Source organism: Lissotriton vulgaris, chromosome 1_2, assembly GCF_964263255.1.
Source record: "Lissotriton vulgaris chromosome 1_2, aLisVul1.2, whole genome shotgun sequence".
NCBI lineage: Eukaryota > Metazoa > Chordata > Amphibia > Caudata > Salamandridae > Lissotriton > Lissotriton vulgaris.
The window spans coordinates 166,389,764-166,417,041 of NC_141686.1; the positions used below are offsets into that span (position 1 = coordinate 166,389,764).

A 27,278-nucleotide genomic window follows, 5' to 3' on the forward strand; every position below is an offset into this window, starting at 1 on the left:
CTGTTGATTGGAGGTGACTTTAACTGTCATTAAGAACCTCTTAGTGGTGTCCCTCCTATTTCATTAGAGGAAGATAAAATTTGGTCAATCCCACCCCCAAGTATGTTTCCTGCCAATGGCTGGACCCCTCTGGTTCTTCAGCTTACCTCCCTCACCAACTCATTCTCCATAAGAGCTTGCAATGGGCGATTTCGTGGGGACTCCCCAGGGCAACCGACTTATAGGGGAATGGGTCATGCTTCTGTGATAGACTATTTTTTGGCTAGTCTGGAACTCTGGCATAAATTTATAGACTTCAATATAACTAGATGCACGGAGAGTGATCATGATCCCCTGACGATCGAACTAGACTTCCAGCTGATTAATGAGGACCATGATGATGAAACACCTATAAATAGTGATCTGAGAGTGGTCCAAGGAGGGAGGCGAATTCGCTGGGCAACGATCAAGCAGTCAAGAGAAATAATGGCCACTTTGTATCAGAGCATTCTTCCCCAACTTGAAAGGGTAAACCTTATTCTTGGCAATAACACAACCCATGGTGTGGGAGCAGACATAGGTGGAATCCACAAGGAACTGGTTGCAACTTTAGCAGCCTTTTTTTTACAAAGCTGCCCCTACCAAGCTCAAAAACCCGGAGGATACAAATCCCTGGTTTACTAGGGGCTGCAGGGACGCCAAGTGTGCACTTCTTAAAGCCCTTAAGCAAGGCAACAAGGCATGTGTTACAGAAGCCAAGCAGGCTTACAAGAAAATTATTCACAATGCAAAATCAGAATGGGAAGCAGAACGATGGCAAGCCATCAGGTCTGCGCTTATCATTAAAGATTCAAGGACCTTCTGGAATCTCGTTCATACTGGGAAACTGGAGGGTAAAACATCGATTGACCCAAACATTCCCGAAGAATCATGGGCTCTCCATTTTAAAGAGCTCTATTCCATTAACCTGAACAAGATTAGTGAACCCCTGCCCAACCTATTGACCATAGACCCAATGTGGCACACACCACCCTGTACGCCAACGGAGGTTCAAATGTCACTAAAAAGCCTCCAACAGAATAAAGCGCCAGGGCTAGACCGGATCCCAGGTGATCTTTTCAGAGACGAACGGATTGTATGGGCCCCTTATCTGTCATTACTGTTCAATGCCATCCTCCAGGACTTATCGTTACCAACCACTTGGACGGGGGCGGATATAATTCCCATATATAAAAAGGGTCCCCCGCTCGAACCATCCAATTATAGGCCTATCAGCCTTATTGACGTGAGCCAGAAAATCTTTGCCCGGCTCCTCTTGCAACGTCTGCAGGACTGAATTGACGAAAAAAGTTTTCTGACCCCGCTTCAAGCGGGCTGTAGGGCCAAAATTTCAACTATTGACCAACTTTTCAGGCTCCAGGTCCTCCACTGGAAACACGTTGTATTGGATGGGGGATGCCTTTATCTAACCTTTGTGGAAGTCCGCATTTGATATGGTGGACCACAACCAGCTCTGGAATCTATTGTTATCAATGGGGGTTCCGCCATATCTATGTTATCAATTTAAACTCCTCCACGAAGGGACATGCACCAGAGTTCGGTACGGTAAGAACGGGCAATTAACGGGCCCCTTTCCAGTTGAAAAGGGTGTTCGACTGGGCTGTGTCCTTGCCCCCACCCTTTTCTCCCTTTTCCTTAATGGGCTCATAGATGAACATCTGGCTACTAAAGATATTGACTCCCCCAAACTGGCATCTCAAAGATTTCCTGCTCTTATGTTTGCAGACGACACCCTGCTGCTTTCTAAATCGCCCATGGGCATGCAGTGGGTGTTAAATCAGTTCACTAACTTCTGCAAAAAAAGGAATTTAGTGGTCAATATTGACAAAACTAAGTAAATGGCTTTTAATGCCAACACTACTAATTGTCCTCATCCTATGATGGAGGGTATGCCTTTGGATAGGGTCCCTACCTTTGAGTATTTGGGTCTAACGCTGAACAATAAAATGGGGTGGGAGCCCCAAAAGGTCAAGGCGAATCTAAAACTAACGCAGGCTGTAGGGGGCATTTTAAAAGTACAAAAAAAATGTGTTGAAAAAATAATAAATGCCCCTCTTGAAATCTTTAGCGTTCAAGCAAGGTCTTCGTCCCTTTATGGGGCGGAACTCTGGGGTCACACATCATCAAATGAACTAAATAGTACAGAAAACAACTTTATTAGGCAGATTATGTCCCTCTCAAAAAATATGCCGCTTGTGCCGCTAAGGCTTGATTTAAATATTTGTCCCATTTCTGAAGTTATATCTTCGCGGCCTCTGTTGTACTGGAGGAGACTTTGGAGCACTCCCGAGTTGGCGAGCTATAAGGAAGAACTAAAAGTGGTATTGGGTTCTTTAGGTGCCGATAAGATCCCCTGGCTCTCATTTGTTAGGCAGTCTTTTATTTCGATCGGGCTAGAGAACCTCTGGATCAACCCCGAGGATTCTAGTACAGCTATTTCCAAGAAAACACCTGCCCTAACAATAAAAGATTATAACCTAATGAAAGTACTTGGCTCTGCCAAAACTCTAAGCCTAACTCAAGAGTTCCTCGTCTTTAAGCCAGACTATGGCTTTGAATCTGAATTAGATGCTATACAACCTACTTTAGCGAAGAAGCGTTTTTTACAATTCAGATACGGAACTCTGCCCCTACATGCATTTACCGACAGGTGGACGGGAGGCCCACCCCGCCCTTGTCCAGGATGTAGGAAGAAGGAGGAAACCCCTCTTCATGTTATACTCTTTTGCCCTATATATGCAGCAATCCGGAAGAAGTGAGTTATCCAGTTATGTAAAAACCTGGGTATTAGGAACTATCTTGTCTTCTACAGGATTCTGAGAACTGATACTAGTTCAGTGATAGTAGCTGCAGTAGCAAAGTTCCTTTTCTCAATGAGGCTAATATATAGGAAATTAATTAGTTAAACTTTGTTATTTATCTGTCTTAATCAAATCATGTAGACCTCGGGAATAAATGTGTGTAACAAATATAATTTTATTCTTGTCTTAATTAGATTTAGATATAACTTAAAATGTTATAGCTTTTAAATTTTGCCTTCCTACTGTGATAATTTGCATTGTTGAAGTATTTTAAAATAATTGGACCATTCTTAAATGTATGTAATTTAAAAAAAAAAAAGAAAGGAAGAATGTTAGAAAACTGTTTTATTTTAACTGCATTTGCTTTTATGGTTATATCTAACCACAATAAAGTTTTTTAACTGAACTGAAAGACCCCCTTCAAATGACATTGGGGAAGGAAAAATATGAGAGCGCAAAACCTGATAGAACAGAAACATTCATATCTATTGAAGAACACAAAAGGTACCAGTGAAGTCCACCAAGCAGCTTGACATGCCAATCACAGTGGATTCTGAGGGTTTTTTGCAAAGAAAGAGGCCCATAATTCATTGATGACCCCATGGCCGCCAAAATCACTGATGGCAACCATCTATGACATGGTTACCGCTTTATGGTTGAGAATTCAATATGCTGTTGCTTTTCTGACTCTGAACCTATCATTGACAACAGCACTATTGATGTCTCGCGTCTTTAACTCATGACCTCCTATGTGGATCAGTGTTTCAATTATTCCATCAATACCCACCTATAAAGAGACCTAAGCCCACTTCGACAACTATGGCGACCATCATTTAGCCGACTGCAGTCTTGTTGACTATGCCAGCCTAACACTATACTGAGCCACCTACAGAACCATCTCCTGCATCATTGGCACTACTAGAACTGTGAGATAAATCCCTGAACAAGGATTTTCCTGGTCTACCCAAGAAGCTTTTTGACACTGAAGGGGCATTGCTTGATGAGTGTGCTTTTGGAGGAGCTACAAATGCAACTCAACTCTCTAATTCTCTAACTCTCTAATTCTATGAGGATGATGATGATGAAGATGAAGATGATGGGCAAACACTGCCTGAGGAAATCAACCTGGAAGTTATTATCAGTATGAAGTTGATGAATCACTGTGGGTTAGGATCATTCTTGCAGGTTTCATGAGGAACCTCATTATGGCATCCAGCCTTTGATGAAGATCTTGGTATATCTCATCATTGAATTGTATCAAATAATGTTAGACTACTACACCAGGTTCCGTACTACTCTTAATACTACCCTGCATCTAACTCATCCTAATCTGCTATCTGAGCAACCCAGACCAAGTGTGATACCTGTGCTGCAACTAGAACCACTTTTCCTAGACCACTGCCTTTTTCTCTACAGGATGGCGTTATAACATAGGATGATCATAGCAAATTTGTGAGCTACCAGAACAACCTCTAGATCAGCTTGATGAGTGGAATGAATATATTGTACCAACTGCATCAAAGCCAATACCATCATTTTTTCGCCAGATGACATTGCTCGTCTCAGTTCTGTGGTGGAAAGAGCTTCCAAGAGAGTTCATTTGCCAATCATAGTTAGAGGCAGACTGCTTTTTGCATAATTTCAAGGTCGCTCCTAGGAAGTCTATAAACACCAATCCCATCATAGACTTTATTTGGCAGGAAGGAGAGAAAATAATGCTAGCACCAGCATCCAGCCCTGCTATGATACCTCAGGTTAAAACAAATAGGGCATGCAGTATAACCTTACTTGCCTGATTGGCCATATGCGTTCAGACTCTGTGGTTACACAGGTAGCACAATGCTAATCATTGAATCCGAATCACCCTAAACAGCCCATGTGGACCAAAAGTCTGAAAAATGACAATTTTACTGGCGAGTATCCACACTTGTTGCAACATCAATCAAAGCTTTTAATGCTCCTGCCATTGTAGTGGCGATATGATTCCCAGATGTGGGCTGTCATTGCACAATATTTGGACTAGACCTTTTTCCAGAGGAAGGGTAACAGGCAGGATTCGAAGCCATCCTGATAGAGGAAGGAAAAATCGACAGTGATTGATGGGGTTAATGAATAGCCACCACAGGCTTCGGACAGATGGTGACTGCTGTGGTTCTAAAACACCAGGGTTGGCTACGTTCTACATCTTTTCACCCGGAAGATCAGCATTGCTTGCTAGAATTGTCCCGTGATGATAAACACCTATTCGGACATCATGTTGTCGAAGCTTTACAAGGCATAAAAACAACACTGACTCTTCCAGACCCCGTGGGATCTTCAGAATGCCATCGTTTTGCAGGGGCTTCTAGTTAAATCTCACCAGAAGCCTTACATTCGGCAATCATGCTTTCTCCCGCATCAGGCACGTGCAGCATCTGCACTAGGCATATAGCAGCCCTGTAAGAAAGGAGTAAATGAGTCCAAGCAAGACTCACCACACATACTTTGACAGATTTCAGGCCCCCAGGTCCTTCGTCCTTCCTATATTTCACCCCTCCATATGTTTAAGTGGGAGGGAGGCTCTGTACTTTCTTGTGCCGTTAAGCAGAAATCACCTCAGGTGAGTTTCTGACCTAGTCCATCATCGACAAACAATCGATTGTCTACAAATATCTTCTACCGACACCAACGTGAAAGACCTCATCAGTGTAAATGAGCATTAGCCTTTTCTTCACTTAGTTTAACCATTAAATAATTTATCAGAAGGATAGGAGATACAATGGATAAGGCGCATATTTACCAGTGATGCATAAAAACCAAGGTCATTACAAGATTTTTAGACATCTGATAGTGCATGTCAATACAATGCAAATATCATTAAAACACCAGTACAAAAATTCAAAGTGTTTCTATTTCTGAATATGTATTATATCAATCAATTCTATATCAATATATTCTCAAAATTAAAAAAATATGCTGCTATTGCATCAAAACCGTTCTCGTATTACAAAAAAGCAGTTCACCCTGGAAACACCATCTTAATGAGCCCTTCATCCTTAGTACTCAACAGGTGAATAACCCCCTTCATGAACATAACCAAGCAATATTACATGTTCATAGTATTGCCTCTTAATGCATTGCCCACAGCCTCTAATGCATAGCATACAGACTCTTTTACATGACGACAGTCACTTTTCCGAAAAATTGGTCTTAACCATTTTCTTCTTTCCATTAAAAAGTTGTGTCAGGCACATACAATGTGGGTTATTGATTCAAACGTATAGCCACATAGGGGACTATTTATTCAGTGCTTGTGCGCATTGCAAGCATGTCTAAATTCCAACAGTGGGACTAATAAAAAATGTATAAAGATGTCTGGCTGTCTTAGACATTTGGGGCAAAAGAGTAGATTGGTTGTAAAAACGTATCAGCCGGGTAAGCTGAATGTTTTTAAGAGTTAAGATTCCAAATCCTTTCTGTAGGATAAAATTTGAAGTTGCTTTTTAGACACCTTCCGGAAGTGCTCGACTGCTAGAAGTAAAATCCACAGGGGATCTAGTTGCAATGTGTTCTTAATGACATTACCAAATCCATCCAGGGGTCAAAATGTACTTAGCTTATTCCTAAAAGACCAAATTGCGGCCCTAAGAGACCTGTCCCTGGCATTCCTCAGCCTGTGGTAGTTAACTAAGGGCTACGTGTACAACCATTTTTAGCAGTCACACATAGCTAATGGCCGACCTGTAGCATGTATGAACCCTATTTTGCAAGTCGGTAAACTGTTACTGACTCGCAAAATAGAGTTTGCAAGTCGCTTTTAGGAAGGGAAATGCGAAGGGTGTGTCCCTTCCTTATAGCGAGTTGCAGGGGGGATATATGATTATTTTGCAACCGGAATGCGGTCAAAAAAACAATCTAAGATTACCGCCTACTTCAAGTAGGTGGTGAGCCAGTCACAAACGGATAGGGGTCCTCAGGGGTTCCTTCCCCTTTGTGATTGACAGCAAAAACTTTTTTAAGAGCAGGCAGTGGTCCCATGGACCAGTGCCTAATATGAAAAAAATTAAACAGAAACGTTTAATTTTCTTTTACAAATGCATCCCATTTTTTCTTTGAAAAAATGGGCTGCATTTAAAAAATAAAAAAATCATCCTTGTGAGTGCCAGCCATTTACTGTGGGTCGCAAAAGGCGACCTGCCTCATGAATATTAATAAGGCAGGTCCCTGTGCAACCATTTGGTAATTGCAAACAGTGTCTGAGACACTGTTATACATTTCATTTCGCGACTCTCTAATTGTGAGTCGCTAAAAATCACAATTTGCAAGTCACAAAATGAAATGGTCGTACATATGGCCCTTAAAACTGAAGCATCAGCTATAGTGATAGTTGCTGTAAATTAAATTTAAGTGTGACATGTGATTGAATTACAGAATTTTCAAGGTAAAAAATATGCCCAATTAAATTAGAATCATTTCTAGTAAGCATTGATGCCAACATCCCTCGAAACGCCACCAGGCTGTAGTCGATTGAAGAGAGAAATCTTGTATGTATGACAGTTAATAAGGCTGCTAGTGAAGAAAATTCCAGATTATTGTGAACTCACTTCTTGGCATAGGTTGCCACAGCAGCTTTGGCCTTTAAATGTGCCTAATGTTCTTTTGGGGAACCTCTGTCGTCAAAGAAGACAGCAAGATGAGAATACTTTCTTTGTCTCTCTACTGTTGTTGCCTCAATGTGCCACCTACTCAACTTTCAGTGAATGTTTCTGAAAACAAACAGAGCATTTTTTGGGGGGATGATTCTCAATTTGTTTTCAGAGTTTATAATATTCAAGAAATTGAAAGCTTACTGAAGACACGTAGTCATATGCATATTGCAGAGACTGAAGAATCAGAGAGACAAGATCTTAATAGCAATAGGTAAATCTGCTGTGTATAAATTAAAATACAGGGGTGCCAGCAGACAGCCCTGTTTTAGACCTCTGGTTTTTATTTTGTTGGAAATGTGCCCATTATGCGCAGGTTTAACTTGAACCCAGGTGTTCTAGGATAGAGAATGAATGGCCCTCAGTATTGGAGTCGAAATTCCCCATCTTTGTAGTATGGACCAGAAAATTGAGCGGTCCACTCCATCGAACATTCTATACAAAGCAGGCAAATAGACTGCACCTTTTTACCTTTAGTGACAAGTGTATTAACATTGAGAGACTATGGATCGTATCTGAAGTGTTACGAGCGCCCCTGAACCCTCTTTGTGTAGGCAATCTGAAATTGTTAGATTCTGCCCAGGATTCTAATACGTTTAAATTGATTTCAGCATAATGTCTAGGTGGGGAATGGGAAGCTCGTGCCTGCTGTGCTACACAAACACTCTCTGTTCTTGGAATAGGAAATGCAATAATGAAATTGCTCAGCTGCGACAAAAGTATAGTCTATCAGCATTTAGCTGACTTGAAAAATCAGTGTATTTCATAGGGATATCTCTCGGGAGCCTGCCATTAAGCAAGCAAAGATTAAAAGAGTGTAAATTGTTTATAGCTTGATACTCTTCCAATCCATACGTTGCTGAGGGGGAGCAAGGGTGGAATGGCCCAAATATGATCTGTATGGGCATGTGATGGATTATCGGCAGTATTATTCATTAATCTATGTTGATTATTGTTAGAGTTGTTTCTTTCCATGTTGGCGAGGGGGGATTCGGAGGAAGCCCCCAAATGCCAGTTTCTTTCCATGTTGGCGAGGGGGGATTTGGAGCAAGCCCCCAAATGCCAGTGAACTACAGTTTTTTACTCCAGATATTTTCTTATCTGTAAAAAGTCAGGAGAACAGCAAACTATTCTTGACCTCTAACAATGAAACATATTCCTTTGGAAACCTTTCTTCAGAATACTTACACTGCTGGAGTGCCTCAAGATGACAAATACCTGACATTTCTGGATCTGCAGGGCACATATTACCATGGTCTGATATGTCCGAGGACTTTGAAGTAGCTGGGTGCTGCTGTCAATTCAAAGTGCTGCCAGCCGGCCTCAAATTTGCACCAATGATTTTAGCAAAGCTAGCACAATCACTGAGACAATGATGTTCTATGTAAAACAAAACAGAGGTACTAATTCCATAGATCTGTCAGAATCTGAAATCTATGGAAATGGGCTGTCTGTCATGGCATTTTGCTGACAGTGGAACCAGTGGAGAGCAACTCATGAGCGGATGCATTCATCAAGATGGCTGACGTATCTCATGAATGGGAGATGATCCCAGATCTGATTAAACAAAATATTTAATTAGTGGGGGCAGCAGATGCTAGATTTGTTTGCAGCCGTTCCGAACAAGAAATACTGGTTCTTTGCAAGCAGGTGATCATCCAAGTCAAGGCAAGAGGAGTGTTCTGTGGTCATACACATTTGCCTACATGTTTCTACTGCTCCCTCCGATTCCATGGGTTGTAATGCTGCTTTTGTTATGCAACTCATTGTGCACCTTGCAGTGGTCCCAGAGGAATTGTAATGCTCGACTAATGCATTTTAGTTCGATGATGCGGACGCTAATACTAAAATGTGTTTGTCTAACCCTGATGCGTGGTAATTGGCACAACTGATACTGAACATTGAACACTGCCCACTGTTCAGATTCAAGCATGTGAATCTATGAAAGATCCAGTGCCGGAGAAAAACACATTACTCCCCTGTAACTGCAGTGCTCCAGCTTTGGTATTATTCATAGATTTACACACTAGTGTCCCTCCTTCCCAGTCACAATCAGTTTACCATTTATATTTTTGTGCTTTGAAAAACTTGGGGAGTAACAATCAGTGTTCCTTCACTTGGCTCTGATGAGACTGGGTTACTCCACTAGCTGTTTTTCAATGTGGTGTTGCATCGACTCCTTTGAAGGAGCAGTCTCGGTCTTCAACTATGGGAGAATGTAGCCCGTCTTTCTTGATTGCTGACATTTTCCTTGATTGTTTCGTTTTGAAAGGATTGCATGAAAAATATAATCTTCTAATTAATGTTATGCTTAATTCTGTAACCTTATAAAGTGACAAATGGATAACATTCAGCCACTACGTCCTGCAGATAGGTTGTGGAATAAATGTCTTACCAACATTGTCTGGATCTTGCACATTAGAAGGACTAGTGGATGATTTGGACTTGAGTTAAGATTTCCATAATGCAGAACAAGTAAGTAATCAACCAAACACCTACTTTACTTTACTAATTAGGATTAGAACCACAGGAAGTTTGGTTTTTCTGCTCAGGAGTAAAAAAATCACCAAGATATGCTGTGTCTCCACTCTGTAGTATAAGAGGGGGTCCCTGTAATCATGAACCAAAAAGGTATTGACAAAAACAGTATAAATAATCAAAGAAACCAATTGGGAAGCAGCATTGTTTTAATCACAACGTGCTAATATCGTATTGTATACATCACATTAAGCAATCATTACTCAGTGACAGTATAGTGGTGCCCCGAAAAAAGGAAGAGAGGGAAGGGGTACGTGATAAGTGTAGGGATTAGGTGAAGGAAAAAAGGTAATGCAGTGACAGTAGAATCAACAAATAAAGCAAATTAGGTGGAGTTACACGTCAATGTACTCATAGACCGACCATTAGGTTCACATACAATACTAGGCAAAAGTCATACTCCAAATGAACAATTAATGAAGTCAGTGGGGTGTGGAGCTGACAAGCAAGACCAGAATATTGTCGACGTTTCGACCCTCGTGTGCAGATATAGGTTAGAATCTTGCCGTGGGGTCTTCCTCAGGACTGGGGATAGGGGGCACGTGACCTAGTTGGTGTACAAATAAATTGGTATTATTCAGAAGGAAATTAATTCCCATACAATAACTCAAGTCTAGAAAGCATGCCACGTTGTTGGTTTAAAATTGCGGGAGCTTGACAAAGTCATATGAGGTATAATAAATATATGTCGCCGAGAGCACGACTTGTGTGTCCAATAAATGTATCTTTGAATCTGACTCACAGTAATTAGGCAGACAGGAGGGGCAGCATGAAGGTGGGTCTCACCGCATGGGGACAGGTCGAATACATATACCAAAGGGCGCATCATGAGTCAGCAGCATCTCAAAAATATTGCGGGTCAAAGTTGTGGATGACACTGGTACCATGTATTTAATATTAGACTAGAGAAAGTACCACACCGAAGGTGTGGTGTGCAGTTAAACTCAGTATGTAGAGAATGGGTAGCGGTAAAAGAACTGTGAACAAGACTTTAGACACGTCTATTTTTACCGAACGTTCGATAATTACAGGCAAGACAGAGTAGTAAGTCACTCACAAATTCAGTGCTCAGAAGAGCCTGTATAACTTGGTAGTAAGGGGTCCGTTAGACATCCAGAAGGTCAATGCGTCTGCATAAAGAAAAATATACAGAATACAGACTTTAACCACCGACCAGGGCAGACGTGTATTATTCTGTTAAGGTAGCCAGTGAGAGACTTACCCGACAGCCGTAACTTGTCGACTTTCGGCATGGGGTGATCGGTACTCGCGAGGAGGCATCAAGTCCGTAGCAGGACTAGATCGGATAGAAAAAGGAAGGTTGTTGCTGGGCTATATAGGCAAGTGCATAAATAAATGCATGCATTGGCGAGGGTGCTGAAGCTTACCGGTGTGCGGAATTAGTCAGAAGCCGTTCACTGCTCGCAATAGAATGGGCGAAGCAGAGTTCCGCGTTTCTGCGAAGTTGTCTAGGTTACAGGTCACGTGACCTGAAGATATGGTGGAAAGACTCTCTGCCTGTGGTGGGTGACGAGGGGTCAGGCAATTCATCGGAATTAAACATAGCAAATTGTTCCTAACAAGCAGTTTAATGGTGTACTATATAGACATGGCATATGAGAACAATATAAACAAATACACAAAAATATCGACCAGCAGACATGATTTTAAGAAGATCTAAAGAGCCGATCTAGTTTGCAGCAATAAGGTGTAGTTTTTCCATAATTATCGTGCACATATGACTCGTTGTTCCGGCTGTGATCCGAGGCAGTTCCCAGGCACAAGCTGTTGTTAATACATCGTTTTAAAATAGCTAATAATGTAAACAATAAAATTTACATGATCACGAAGTGGCTGTGAACAGTGTTGGCAAGCTGATGAATTACATGGCGTACCTCACACAAGTGGGTAAAGGCCACTATAGCTCCGTGACATCAATAATTAAGAGGGGTAAATTGCTGATCATTCATGTCTGCGTTCAACACTTAATGATAGCATTATAATCACACCAAAGTCTGGACATAGCTCAGAGAACACTCAGTATCTCAGCAGCGCTTGGGTACATGGCGTACATCATACAGGCGGATATAGGCCATTATGATTCTAATGTGATGATTGTTGATAATTAAGGAAAAACCATACATTGTGACCTTATGGATGTGGCGTACCTCGCCCAAGCTGGTAAAGGCCACTTACAGTATCTCGCTACACATCAATATAACATTTAAATGCTAGTGTCTTGAACTGTGCAAGGTTGAAGTCCCACCCCTGGGGTAACCTTGGTAAATAGATTCGGGGGTTCAAGGGGGACTCTCAAACATGGCATTGATTGTGAGTATGGCTACAGACCATGTATCCTGTCATTGAAATTATCGTCAAGGTAGAGTGGCCAATTGGGAGAATGAACTGTCCTGTTCGTTGAGCCCAGATTCGATGGAATTAAAAGTAAAAATCCACTTTAGTTCCCGGGTGTTGAGAATGTTGGAAATATTTCCACCCCGTGGGCCCAGTGTTGCTTTCTCGATGACGACCCACTTTAGGCTTTCAGGAGCATGGCCTGCTGTTGAGAAATGGTCGACAAGCGGAGCCCCCTGAGTTTTACATCTGATCCGGCTCATATGCTGAAGTATTCGTGATTTTGCTTTTTGTTGGGTTTGTCCAATATAGATCAATTGGCATGGGCACACAATCGCATAGATAACGTTGTCAGAGTTGCAGTTGGTGTGCGATTTCATAACAATTTTGTGACTTCCATGTGAGAATTCTTTGGTTTGGATAGTGCTGGCGCAGGCTTTACAGCAACCACATCTGAAATGGCCCAGGGAGAATGTAGCCCGTCTTTCTTGATTGCTGACATTTTCCTTGATTGTTTCGTTTTGAAAGGATTGCATGAAAAATATAATCTTCTAATTAATGTTATGCTTAATTCTGTAACCTTATAAAGTGACAAATGGATAACATTCAGCCACTACGTCCTGCAGATAGGTTGTGGAATAAATGTCTTACCAACATTGTCTGGATCTTGCACATTAGAAGGACTAGTGGATGATTTGGACTTGAGTTAAGATTTCCATAATGCAGAACAAGTAAGTAATCAACCAAACACCTACTTTACTTTACTAATTAGGATTAGAACCACAGGAAGTTTGGTTTTTCTGCTCAGGAGTAAAAAAATCACCAAGATATGCTGTGTCTCCACTCTGAGTCTACGACCTGGTTTCCCTCTTCAGGGTCTCAGTGGCCACAGGTGATCTCTGGTGGGGTACTACGTGCTGGAGGCTTCCCTATTCCCCAATTACTATTATCCACAATGGAGTTTTACCTTGGATCTTGGCCATTGTCTGTTGACGGTCATCGTCTTCACTGGCCCCAGATTTGCTGAGTCCATCTGGAGGTTTGTTTTAGCAGGCAAAGCAGTGATAAAGCCAAAAGGTTTTTACTTCAGCAACGTAATGGCTTTGCCTCTGTTGTTGCTTTAAAGTTAAAGGAAAGAGAGAAGACCCCACGTGTTCCAGGGAACAGGGTACTATGGACAATGAAAGTCAAGGGAATATCCCTGGAGGTACTACTGAACAACTATACTCACTTTACTGCCTTATAGTTTCATCTCATTCACTCGGCATACTAGATTAAGGTACTCATTCCACACTAAAATGTAATGTTTACAGTCTTTTATTTTCTTAAAACAGAGGAGTTTTCCCCTTCACACTTTGCATTTAATCTTAAAATTTCAGAAAAAATTCCTGAAAACATTTACAATAAGAACACATTATACAATACATTAGGTAGCATTAGGACACTATATTCACAGTACTTCGTCAAGTATAAAAAATTTCAAAAGTAAAAACATATACAGTAATCTAGTCATCAAATATCATAACTCAATACATTTTTTAAAAATAAACCCCCTATACTCAGTAACTCAGAGGGTATTACTGTAGTTTAGCCAGATCCAATCGCTTTTTAACAATTACTATGAACCTCCAGTGCCCAAAATTCCTGTGTATCTGGGTTTTCCTAGGCTCCACTTGGATTCTATATATAGTAGTGCGTCGACGCGTTTCGGTGTTTAAAAGCTGTGGGTTCGGGAACACCTTCTTCAGGACAAAAACAGTTCATATGGGGTCACCGTTTTCAGTTTCTCGTATCCTTCTTTGCACAGATTTATAGAGGTCTTCTTGTGATCAGAGGGAGATGTTATTATATTCCTATTGAAAAGCGGATATATATCCGTCTGCACAGCACTTCTGTGGTGATCTTCAAGGTTCTCTGCTTGCAGGACTAATATTTTCTTTTAACTCAGTATTTCCCCTCGGTCTTGGGAAATGTTTTTCTGTATGCTTCTATTGTCTGATAGGGAGTTCTTGTTATACTTTAAACTCCTTTATTGCCGGGGGGTAGTGTGCGCTGTGGATTGCCTTTTGAGTCATTCAGACTGTTTTCAGGAATTTTTTCAGAAATTTTAAGATTAAATGTAAAGTGTGAAGGGGAAAACTCCTCTGTTTTAAGAAAATTAAAGACTGTAAACGTTACATTTTAGTGTGGAAACTAGTCAAGTCAAGTCAGATGATTTATATAGCGCGCTACATACCCAGAGGGTCTCAAGGTGCTTGAGGAAGGGTGGGGAATTACTTGTTGAATATCCAAGTTTTAAGCTGCTTTCTGAATGCTAGGTGGTTCTGAGTGAGGCGAAGGTGAATGGGAAGTGAGTTCCAGGTTTTAGCTGCCAGGTCAGAAATTAGTCAGATGCGAGCGCGCAATGGATAGGTCTGTAATTAGGCAAATGCAAGGCAGAAATACAGATACCAGGCAGCCAGAGCGAGCGCTGCGAAATGAGATCAGGGAGCGTGGTGGAGCGACCTCTTTAATGAGTACCTTAATCTAGTATGCTGAGTGAATGAGATGAAACTATAAGGCAGTAAAGTGAGTATAGTTGTTCAGTAGTACCTCCAGGGATATTCCCTTGACTTTTGTTGCTTTAAAGTTGCCACAAATTACACTTTTCTAAGGAACCTGTAATATTGTGCAAAAAGTTTGTGCAATTGCACAAAGTTCCATTAGAGGATGCAAGACTAAAGGAAGTATTTTTCTCATTTGGACCTAGAAAGATACCAGCATAGAAAGCCCATGTTGTCTGCTGGACACTTAAAGACCTGCCAGTAACCCTTACATGGCTATACATCATAAATTCCTAACATATTAGGAATCTGCTACAAGCTTCAGAAATTCATCACGTCTGTGTTTCAGTATGACAAAATAAATGCTCAGTGGGATTTGTATTGTTTATAGTATCTTTCTGTTTTTAAAATTTCGAATATTTACTTCCTAGAATTCAGCAGCAGTGTTTAGTAAGATTCAGATTTTATTTAAATGCTTTTTGCTCAAAATAGCCTTTTGTGGACTTCTAATGTGAAACATAATGTAAATGAGATCAGAAGTAATAAGTATTGGAAACATGGATTTTCCTAGGTTTTTAGAGTAAGGGACGGCAGGGTATAGATCAAGTCATGTGGATGTGGGAATAATAGCAGTTTCTGAGTCTATGACTTTTTGACAGGGGGTCACCAAAGAAAAGATCAATGTGAAGTGTTTGAAAATGGGGTCTCTTGATTAAAAGAATGCATATATTTTCCCACTTGACCGGCTAAGGAGTGACTGCACTTGGATTCAAAGGTGGACAAATAGCTAATGAGTTCATGATTAGGTGAAATTGAGCAACCCACACAGGCTGACACATTGCTGCTTAACGTTGAGACGCAGTAATGGGCAAGTATTATAGAGACTTAGGAAGTGGAAGGTAGCACCTAGGGGCAGGGATTGGCAGATAGCACACAGCTTAGAAGTGGACAGTTTGCACACTTAGTCAGGGGTAGCAGACAGGCTCAGAAGAGTAGACCACTATGAAGTATAGGGCTGGCAGGCACCACACTAAGTCGGAAATGGCACGACTCAGTGAATTAGCATGTGGTACACAGGCTCAGAGCTGGATGGGCAGCACAGAGGCTTATAATTGGGTGATGACCCCTATGCTCTAAAATGACTGACCAGCTCATATTAGGTGATGTCCTTGGATCACCTGGAATGAAAACCAGGTATAATGTGCTGAACCTACAAGTGCAAATCGATGGACGGGCTCAAGTCATGTTTAAAATGCCCCTTCAAAGCTTTGTTTTATATATTTTTTGTTCCTTTCTGTTGACTGACCTGTAGCTCACTGTTCCTGTCTGAGGTGGTCAGCTGTCTGGGTCCACCCACCAAGGTCAGGTTTCCCTGTGAGAAGAGAACTTTAGTACTGTAGAATTTTATAGCAAGAGCCCTACCTCCCAAGATTAAACTCACTTTCTGTGGCGAAGGAAGACAAATTAGACATGGGAAGTGAAGGCTTTATTTGATTCTTGGTGGCTGTAAATGGTCCGCCATTTGGAGGATTTTGACGAGATCCCGGGGCAAGCTGAAGATGACCAGCCTTCAGTTTGATTGTATTTCTGCTGTGAAAAAGCGTTGAGGACATTTTAGCAGAGTCTCAAGTACAGAGAAGGGTGATCACTATAAAAGCTACCATAGGGTCCGAGTTGTGTTAAGCACCGATAAAGAATGCAGAGGTTAAGGAAGTAAAAAAAGACAGGAGTTACATGCGGGAAGATTAGATTTCTTAAACCATGAATAATAAAAGTGCGCCTACCTGATATCATGATGTTGCAAATAATTATTTTTATGATTCTTAGGTACGAAAGACCTTCTTTACCTTGGCATTCTGCGACTTCTGTCGGAAGCTGCTTTTCCAAGGTTTCCGTTGTCAGACCTGTGGGTACAAGTTTCACCAGCGTTGCAGTACAGAAGTACCACTGATGTGTGTAAATTATGACCAACTTGAGTAAGTAATCAAACCTACCATTTAAAGAAACTTTACTGGTTGTGCCTTCCACTCAACCTATGTGGAAACTATAGCTCTGTACATGTTTTTCATACACCTGCTCTTAATGGTGTGGACACATACACTTGCAAGAGCTTGGAAATAGCCCAAGATTGCCAAGGTTGGTCAAACCAATACTTTTTTTTTACTGAACAATTTTGTTAATTGATAAATTTGTATACATTTGTGTAGGCATGGGTTAGCCATTAAATGCGGTAGATAAGTGGATGGGCAAGTGTGAATTTCTGATTAAATGTGAGTGGGAATGCTTAATGCAGATTTGTTACTGTAAATGAACGATGGGTGAAGATAGGTAAAGCCCTTACAAGTGATTAGTGTGCTATACAAATCAACATAACATTACATAGGTATATGAAGGTTGTAAACTGGATAGGCAGTTGAAGGTGAGAGGGTAAGAAAATGTGCGTAAGCTCCGAGGTTAGGTAGTGAACCTTTAATCTCGAGCACAGAGTGGGCACTTTTTGTGTTTAGAGCAGCCTTTGGGAGCCAATGATGGATGAAGGCTGTCACATGAGTACATTTGCCCTTGGCTACCTGTTGCTTTGTCCACCCACACCCCAGAAAGCACCTGGACTTGTCAAATATATTGCTCCTTCACCACCCATTCATATGACGAGGAAATCATTCAGGAAGGGTGGAGCCAATTTACTCAACTATTGTTATTGTGAGCACTCTTAGCCCAGTCAGGCACCGCTGCAAGGCAGGACAAGGATGTATGTCACAAACAGCAGAGAGAGGCTGCTATCCAAGCAGACACTAAGGCTCAGATGTATCAAAAATATTTTCTGTGCAATCATCCCTATTCACAGAATTGAGTCGTTTGTGACCGAAAAATGCATTTCATTATGCATCATTCCCAAATTGCGATTTGGTAACATGGTACCGAATTGCAGTTTGGGAAATGCGAATACATACCGTTACTCCAGTATTAGAACTTTCGTAGGTTCACTTGAATTATTCCCCGTTGTTGAGATAAGAGTCCCTGTTACATCAAAATAGCAATGCAAAGCTAACACAAACTAGAAAACTAGGCCTAGGCCCATTTCAGTTTTATAACATATCCATCTCTTTTTGTAAAAGAGACCAAATAAAAAACCGAACCAATCAGAACAATCCTACCCTCTAGAACCCTCCTGAGAGAACCTCAGACCGTCAGATTTTCTACCGCACGATGTGCTAGTGAGGCGCCACTGAGTTCTGCTCAGTTATTTTCTTCTTTATTCTCTTGCAAGGTATTTTCCTTCACTTTTACTTCAAGTTCTCCTAGAACTTTGTTTTCCATTATTCTTGATGTCAGACAAGGAGAGTAAAGGACATTTATCAGGAGACAGCAGTGTAAGGAAGGCAAGCTCTGTACCACCTTCAGCTCCTCCTGAGGGAAGAAAAAGTGTTAAAAAGCCTTCTTCTGTTCGTCCTGAGGAGAAACTGTTGAAAAGATCATCGTCGTCGATGAAGCCTCCGATGAAGCCTCCATCATCGACATAGTCGACACGGAGTGTGGTTTTTGCAGGCAAAGTTCAGTCTCCATCAATACCTCCTCCTAAGACAGCACCGACAACGTGATCGTCGCCGAGTGCACTGCTCAGGTTGATGGATACAGTTCCTTTCTCGTCTACGGCAGTGACTGTGACGGCGTTGACAATGGCAGCGACGATGATGGTGATGACGGCACTAACTTCATCAGCGGCCGCACCGTAGGCTCCGGAACAAACACCAGTGCCTCCAAGACACCACTCAGTGCCTTCTACTCCTCAGGCTGTACCATTGTTACAGTCTACCAAGGTGCCACCTTCAGGACAACACAAATGATGACCAAGGGTACAGAGCTCTTCTAAATCCGTACAGGGAATGGGATGACAATGTAATTCCCTCACCATCATCACCCACACCAATTACTATTGATTTGACACCATAGGAAATAGGTGGTTTCTACAATCTTCTATAAAGGGTTTCGAAAAGATTTGATTTGCAGATGCTAAGTTCACAAACTGAAAGAGCCGTTTAGGAAATCTGTATGAGCCATTCCCGTTGTTAGTTATTTATGGGAGGAGGGCCTCAAGGTTATGAAGACACCGGCCACTGTGGTTCCTGTACTTCAAAGATTGGAGAAAAAATATAAGGCCCAGAGGATAGTCTGGCTTGTTTGTTGGGTCACCCAAAGCCAGATTCAGTAATATCACAGGAGGCGGCTCTACGGAAGTCTAAGAATCCGGCAGCTCCAGTCTCTGCGCCTCCGGACAAGGAAGGCAGGCGCCTTGTTAACGCAGGCAAAAGGTTTTCTTCAATGTCTGGATTGATGGTGAGAGCTGCTAATTATCTGGCTATTTTAGGCTGCTACGGTAGACAGATGTGGTGTGGACTTCCCCTTACAACGACCAACTTCCAAATGAGAGTACATCTGAGGCCAAGAAAATCCTCCTGGAGGGTGAGAGAGCTTCCTCTGAGGACATAAACTGCGCAATAGACATCATTACAACAGCCTTTCGGGCTCTGGCAGGTTCAGCAGTCCTATGCCGGCAGGGTTGGCTCAAGGCAACACCTTTTAGGCCGGAAGTTCAGGATAAGATCCTTGATTTTCCTTTTGATGGAGAAGCCCTTTTCGGCAAACACATTGACGATGCTCTCCAAGACATAAAAAAGGACACTGACACATCAAAGTCATTTGGGATGCTCCAGTACCTTAAGGTTCCATTTCGAGGAGCTCGGGGAAGAGGTAACAATACAGGTACCCCTCTTCGACTTCATCCACACAGACTTATTGTCCGCGATAAAATCAGCGGAAAGCATAATTTGCGGCCTATTCCAGATCGGCACCCAGAAGAAGAGCAGACTGTCAGGGGAAGGACTCATCACGTCGACAATAACAGCTTTTAGTCCTTGGCTACTTCTCCTTCCCAACACAAGGCGCCTGTAGGGGGAAGGATTTCTTTGTACACACAAAACTGGCAAAAGATAACAACAGATCAATGGGTGCTCAACATAGCTCAGTTTGGCCATACTTTTGAATTTGTTCATCTTACTCCACCCACACCTTCTCATTTACACACGATGAAACATCTACGTCTCCTGTCTCTAGAAGCCCAAGTAGTGTTTCAAAATGGGGCAATAGAACCAGTTCCAATATCCCAGAGAGGGAAAGGGTTCTACTCCAGTTTCTTTTTGGTTCAGAAGGCTTTCAAAAAGTAGCGGCCTATCCTAGACCTTAGGGCGCTCAACGCCAATCTCAAAAAGCAGTCCTTGAAATGGTTTTCTTACAGGACATACGTCTGCTTCTAAATTCGGGAGATTTCTTGGCAGCTCTAGACCTAGCGGACGCCTATTTCCATGTACCCATTCATCCATCGCACAGGAAGTTTCTTCGCTTTACTGTAGCCAGGAGCCACTATCAGTTCAAAGTCCTGCCTTTTGGCCTTAGATCTGCGCCAAGGATATTTACAAAGTGTCTGGCTCCGGTAGCGGCTTTCCTCAGAAGGCAACCACACCAGGTACTTCCCTACTTACATGATTGGTTAATAAAAGCTCCTTCAATGGTGGCAGCCAGGAAATTCCGCGACAGCCTGCACAAGACTTTTTTATAATCCGGGACTTACCTTCAACAGAGAGAGGTCAAACTTGCATCCTTCCAAAAGCACCGTATTTCGGGGGCCATAATGAATATTGCTCTCAACAAGGCTTTTCCATTGTTAGAAAGGCAAGCGAAACTAGTGTCTATGGCTCAACTATTCATAAGGAAAAAGTCACTTTCAGTTTGCTTTTACAAATCCCTCCTAGGGTCCAAGTCGTCCTGCATCCCTCTGATTCCCTTTTGCAGGCTATGGATGCGGCCTCTGCAAGAACAACTGGACTTAAAATGGCGCCTGGTGAACGGGTCTTTCAAGGATATCATCAAGGGGACTCCACTGATGTGCAAGCCATTTCCTGGTGGATGCATCAGGAAAACATTTCAAAGGGTCTCTCTTTTCTGGCATCCACTGCTCTTCGAGTTATAACAACAGAGGCATCCCTGGAAGGCTGGAGAGCGTTCTTGAAAAATCTTCAAATAAGTGGTCTTTGGCAGCAAAATAATTGTGTTCTCCACATCAATTTGCTGGAACTAAGAGAGAATCGCTTAACCCTACAATCATTTCTTCCTAGAATCAGAAACTCATTTGTTCTCATCAGGACAGACTATACGACGGCGATGCATTATGTCAACAAGCTGGGCAGCAAAAGGTCCCGTCTGTTGTCACTGGAAGCTCAAGGCATCTGGGAGTGGGTGATCCAAAAAGGGGTTTCAATGAAACCGAGCACCTTCTGGGAAATCTCAACGCAACAGCAGATACTCTCAGCAGGCTCAAGTCTGCTTGCCACGAGTGGGAACTGAATCAGGAAACTCTGGACAGCATTTTCTGGCTGTGGAGCAAACCTTCCATAGACCTATTTGTGATGTTGGCGAACAAGGAATGCTGGTTCTGCGCAAGCTGGCAACACCACCAGGGATCCTAGGAGAATGCGTTTCCGATGGCATGGTCTGGTGCCTTTGTTTACGCCTTTCCACCCATTCCTCTTTTGCCGAGTCTTAAGATGAAAAGGTAGCCCTGCAGGATGATATTCATAGCACCGTCTTGGCCTTGCCAGTATTGGTACACAGAACTACTACTTCTCTCGGAAAGGCAACCAATTCTTTTGGATCCCATCCCATCGTTACTCATGATGCCCTGGGGCCAAGTGCTGCATCCGCATCCCAAATCTCTTCAATTATCGGCATGGCTGCTGAACACAGAGCGTTCGATCACCTGAGTCTTCCCACAGAGTGTAAGGACATTCTTTCCCACGCCTGGGCTCAGAATACTAACAAAACATATCAAATGATGTGGAAGAGGTTTTGTCTCTGGTGCCAGGAAATTGGAGTCCATCCTTTCTCTTCTTCAGCTCATGAGATACTTCCTTACATCCTTTCATTGGCCAAAGCGGGCTTAGCTCATCCATCTATTAAAGTTCACCTTGCAGCCATTTCTCATTTCAGAAGAACATCTTCAGGCCCTTCTTTATGGTCAGCGAGAATAATCAAACAGTTTATGAAAGGACTTTTTTAGAGTATTCCTCCAATCAAACCTCCTCCCCCACTCTGGCACCTTAATGTGGTCTTGGCTCAACTCATGAAGCATCGCTTCGAACCTATCCAAAAGGCAATTTCTGTCATGCAAGCTGGCTCTTCTTCTTGCTTTAACATGTGCTAAGAGGGTTGGTGTAATGCACGCCCCCACTATCCAGGAGCCTTTTCTTCTGTTCAAAGATGACAGAGTAATGCTATGTACTAACCCCAAGGGCATCCCTAAGGTGCCTTCGGACTTTCATCTGAATAAACCTCTGGGTCTTAAGACTTTTTTCCCGCAGCCTACAACACTGGCTGAGAAAGCCCTTTGTTCTCTGAACATTCAGCGCTGTTTGAAATTCTACCTCCACAGAACTAAGCAATTTAGAAAGTCATACCAACTCTTTGTGGCTTATAGTGCTCCTCGTAAGGGCTTCCTCCTTTCCAAACAGGGCATTGCATGTTGGATTTCTAGTGCTATCCAATACTGTCATCAAGTGGCTGGAAAGCCCCTCCAGTAGAAGGTCCGTGCTCACTCCACTAGGGCAGTCTCTTCCTAGACGGCCCTCTTTGCTGGGGTACCTATCCAGGCCATCCGCAGTGCGGCAACCTGGAAGAGTATCCATTTTTTATTTATAAAGTTTTATATAGCGTGAACTTGACCCAAGAGGGTATCAGATCGCTTTACATTTAGGATCGTTGTGTTACAAGTTACATCAGATACAAGAGCATAATAAGGTACAGTGCACATAAACAATGATTCAATATTTCGTAGGAGGGAGGGGAGGAAGGAGTAATAGCGGGGGACGTGTAGGATCTATGCCCAATGTCCGGCTGTGTAGGTGACGGTCAAGGTGGAAACCAGGGCCAATCTCCTCATTAGTTGTCAAGCAAATCTATACCTTTACCAGACACTACTGCTTGGATTCTTCAATACGCAGTGATGCGGCAATGGGCCAAGCAGTCCTGAGGAACCTCTTTCAATAACGGTGAGCTTTCTGTCTCATCCCTCCTTCCTTTTCTTTTCTAAGAACCTCAAACATTCTTTGATGTATTTTTTTCTTTCTCTTTCCTTTTGTATTTTTTTTATATTAACAATGCATATTCATAATGATACTTATTTAAAGCGTTATGATTACTGTGAATTATCTGCATTTCTATGCCTATTGGTAAATGCTTGTTTTAACAGATTCCGGAGTTCATGCTGAGAAGTTTGTTACTTCTTCTGCTCCTTACTATGCCTGTTTTATTCAGAGAAAAGTAGTACAAAAATGTGATCATTACTGCTAGCCACTCTGATTCAAGCATGTTTATCTATGAAAGTTCCAATACTGGAGTAAGAAAATAAGTTACTTACATGTAACTTTAGTTCTCCAGTCTTGGAATCTTTCATAGATTCACATGTGACCCACCCTCCTCCCCTGGGAAAGCTCAACCTTTTGGACCTTTTGAACCTTTATGGTAAATCCTGTTGCACTACTGCTGCGAGAATCTGAAGGTCTGAGGTTCCTCCAGGAGGGTTCTAGAGGGTAGGATTATTCTGATTGGTTAAGTTTTTTATTTTCTCTTTAACAAAAATAGATGGATATGTTACAAAACTGAAATGGGCCTAGGCCTAGTTTTCTAGTTTGTATTAGCTTTGCATTGCTATTTTGATGTACCAGGGACTCCCATCTCGATTACGTGGAATGATTCAAGCATGTGAATCTATGAAAGATTCCAATACTGGAGAACTAAAGTTATAGGTAAGTAGCTTATTTTCATTTGGTATTAGGAAGGGACGTGTTTAGGGCATCCCTTCCTAATAGCGAATCGCAGTGCTGTATACAAATGTTTAGCAAACAAAATGCTGTCGCTAAACATTCGCATTTTAGCACCTACTTCAAGTAGGTGTAAACAATTAGCAAACTAATTAAACTAAGAGACCCCTTCACCTTTGTGAATGTTTGTAAAAACGTTTTAAAGAGCAAGCAGTGGTCCCACTGACCACTGTCTACTCTTAAAAAATGAAAAGAAAACTTTTCACTATTCTTTTTTTAAACTCATCCCATTTTCCTTAATGGAAAATTAACTGCCTTTTTTATTTTAAAGCAATCACAGACATGATGGTCTGCTGGTCTGCTTTGATTTTAGCGATTCCTAATGGCTCACCGTTTGCAACATACCTCATTTATATTCATGAGCTAGGTCAATTTGGAACTCACTAGGAATCACTCAATGAAACTCTGAGTTTTATATATTAGGAATAGAGATTACCTAATCGCGATTCGCAGAGAATCACAATTAGGTAACCGCTATTCCCAATGGTGATACAACTGTCTTTAAGTCTTTGCAAGCTTTGCGAGCAAATACGTGCAGGTGACAGATCTGGGCTGGATTTGCATCTCTTTCGGGCCTGGTTTTAAAGACCCATGATATCTTTGGATACTTGTGTGGAAGTGCAATTCTAGGCCACATAGCAGAAACAAGACGTTGCTCACCAAGTAAAGCGATGTACCCAGTCTTACTTGGAACAAATACAGTGGTGTACTGACAACTAAAGGCAAGACATCTCATTCCCCACAGAGTACAGTGGTGACTGAGAGCGACAAAACGAAAAGTATTTTATGACTGACATCGGTGTTTTAGCATTATTCTTCTCCTCTACTGAAATAACAGATCTAAATTCAGCGATCACAATTAATAATAAAGGTCCAAGAGTCAAAGGCTGTTAAGTGTTACTGGTACTCAAGCAACAAAAAACCAGCATCGTACTCACAAGGCAAAATCATTCTGAATAGAAGATGAAAAATACTTGACAAAACAACAAGCGCCTAGGGGTGAGTAAAATTGGTGGACGGTCTTCGAAATTGCGTAATTTTACTGTTCTTTTCGCCGGTGGAGTGAAATTAAAGTTACTGTGTGGGTGAAAAAAAAGTATAAGGCTTAAGCAGTTGCTTTTAAGAGCACTACCAGTGGAACGGGATTACCTTAATGATAACTGCATTGATATAATGACTTGTTTGACACCACTGAGAGTGCTCATGAATTCAACCTCCCGAACTGGGAAACCTGTTTAGCCCCTGCCTGCATGGGCCTTCTGGCACACTAGCTTACAGGCACAGCATACAGTCTTTGATGCTGGGAACCTTTCAAGCACTCTCCGGGGTAGGGCATTAACTTCATGCAGTCGCTCTTAAATGATGACATTCCTTGGTCCCTGTCTCCCTGGCACATGTTTCCCTCATACCATGAATTTCCTACTGTGTGTAACAAGGAATATTTGTGCTACAAGGGATCCTGCATTCCTTCCAAACTTTTGAGCGGGCAAATTCAAGACCAGTAAAAACAGGTAGCATTGGCGTACGATTTTCATCATCTTATTGTGCATTTAAAAAATGTCCACACCAACTACCAAGCCCTCTGTAGTGCTCTGGGACATAAATGGCAACAGCAGTGTAAACTACTATTATCGGAAGTGATAAAAAAGCATGTAAGACCAGACAAATTCATTGTTCAAAACCTACTCGGCCAAAAACAGGGCATCAATCAATTAAGAGGGCTTACCACAGTTGAAGAGGGTTGATAAAGTAGAAGGTGCATTGGGGAAGAGTCCACAGACGTTTTAGAATCCTTGAATCTGTTACCTTCAGCCTAATGGCCAAGTTTTGGAAGATAGATAAAAAATGACCTTTGGATGAGCTTATTGGGGAGGAATTGAACCCTTCCTTAAGAAATGTGCACCTTTTGATCTCATGGTGCTAGGGGAGACCTGTATGCATATTGCACCCTAAAATCACACACAGAAACAACCACATTTAGTGCTGCTGAAATTATGATTTAGTTAATGAGATTCAGAAGCAAATACACATACCAAATACATCAATATGTAAAAAAAAAACATAGAATGTAGCGGAGCACCGATATTATTTCATACAGACTTAGGACAAGGAACTGAGAAGCACTCAGAGGCTTTGAAGCTTTAGAAAAGATTCAGAGTGGCAAAAATATTAATAAGCAAAAGGAAATACCTCAAACAACATATAAAATACTAGCAGCCCGCCCCAGCGTTGCCTGGGGCAGAAAGGGGCTGGGGGCAGCATTTGAGGCTTGCGTGGCACTTCTGCCCCCGGCCCCCTCCCGCCCCCTCCCGGCCCGGCCCCCTCCCGTCCCGGCCCCCTCCCGCCCGTGTCCCGGAGAGCCTGATCCTTACCTGAGCCGCCGGTCCCGCTCCAGGCGCCCCGCCCGCACAGGCCACCACTCTCCAGGTGCCACGCCCGCACAGGCCGCCACTCACCAGGCGCCCGCTCGCACAGGCCGCCACTCTCCAGGCGCCCCGCCCGCACAGGCCGCCACTCTCGAGGCGCCCCGCCCGCACAGGCCGCCACTCTCGAGGCGCCCTGCCCGCACAGGCCGCCACTCGAGGCGCCCTGCCCGCACAGGCCGCAACTCTCCATGCGCCCCGCCCACACAGGCCGCCACTTCGCCCAGCAGCAAGCAGGGCCGCGGCAGTCCTCCCAGCAGGTCGCGATCTTCGGCGCCATTTCCGGAAGTGTTGCCAGGGAGCGCAAACGCAAATGATGTCATCACGCAGACGTCGCGGCCGGCGCTATTTGCAAGGGACTACTTTCGTTTTTATTTCAACATTTTTTAAACAACGTATATTTTTTATTTTTAATAGCCTATGTCCTTCTGCTTGCCCTGAGGTTTTCAAAGATGTCTTGGGTGTTTTGATTGGTGGTGTACTTTTCGAGTTTACCTGGCTCAAAGGTTTGTGTTCTCTCTTTATAATAGTAGTATAGAAGATATAGATAAAATCTACCAGTCACAGAATGCAAAGCAAAAACCTGGACTGGATCAGTTACTGTTGCATGAATAGGCTGTGTGGAGTGTTGAGCTTGCAATCTAATCGAGTAGTTGGAGGCTCCAGTAGGGCTTCCCCTACCAATGTTGGCACTTTCTGAGATTAAGCACACTGGAAAGTGTCAGCGGAGTGGATTGGGATGACGCACATTTACGACAACATTGCATGCTCCCAATTTAAATTACAACCTGTGGTAAGTCACCTATGTCGATAAGACTTCAAGAAAGCCAGATTTGTCAACAGGTGCGTGGAGGCATAGGAGTGGGTTCAAGTTGTGGAGCTGGAAAGGGAGGAGGAGAACATATAGCATCTGTAGAGAGCCATCCGGCCTCTATATCACACTGTTGTCACCTGTAGCACTCCT

At 42.6% G+C, this 27,278-nt stretch overlaps 1 protein-coding gene across 2 annotated transcripts in view; it reads left to right on the forward strand.

The window, feature by feature from the left end:
• The window catches only part of BRAF (B-Raf proto-oncogene, serine/threonine kinase), a 759,203-nt gene that overhangs the window by 259,678 nt on the left and 472,247 nt on the right, over positions 1-27,278 (forward strand). For both annotated transcript variants that reach the window (XM_086953040.1, XM_086953041.1), the window contains exon 6: positions 16,789-16,937. In XM_086953040.1, coding sequence (XP_086809166.1) covers positions 16,789-16,937 — 149 coding nt within the window. The remainder of the gene's footprint in view (positions 1-16,788; positions 16,938-27,278) is intronic.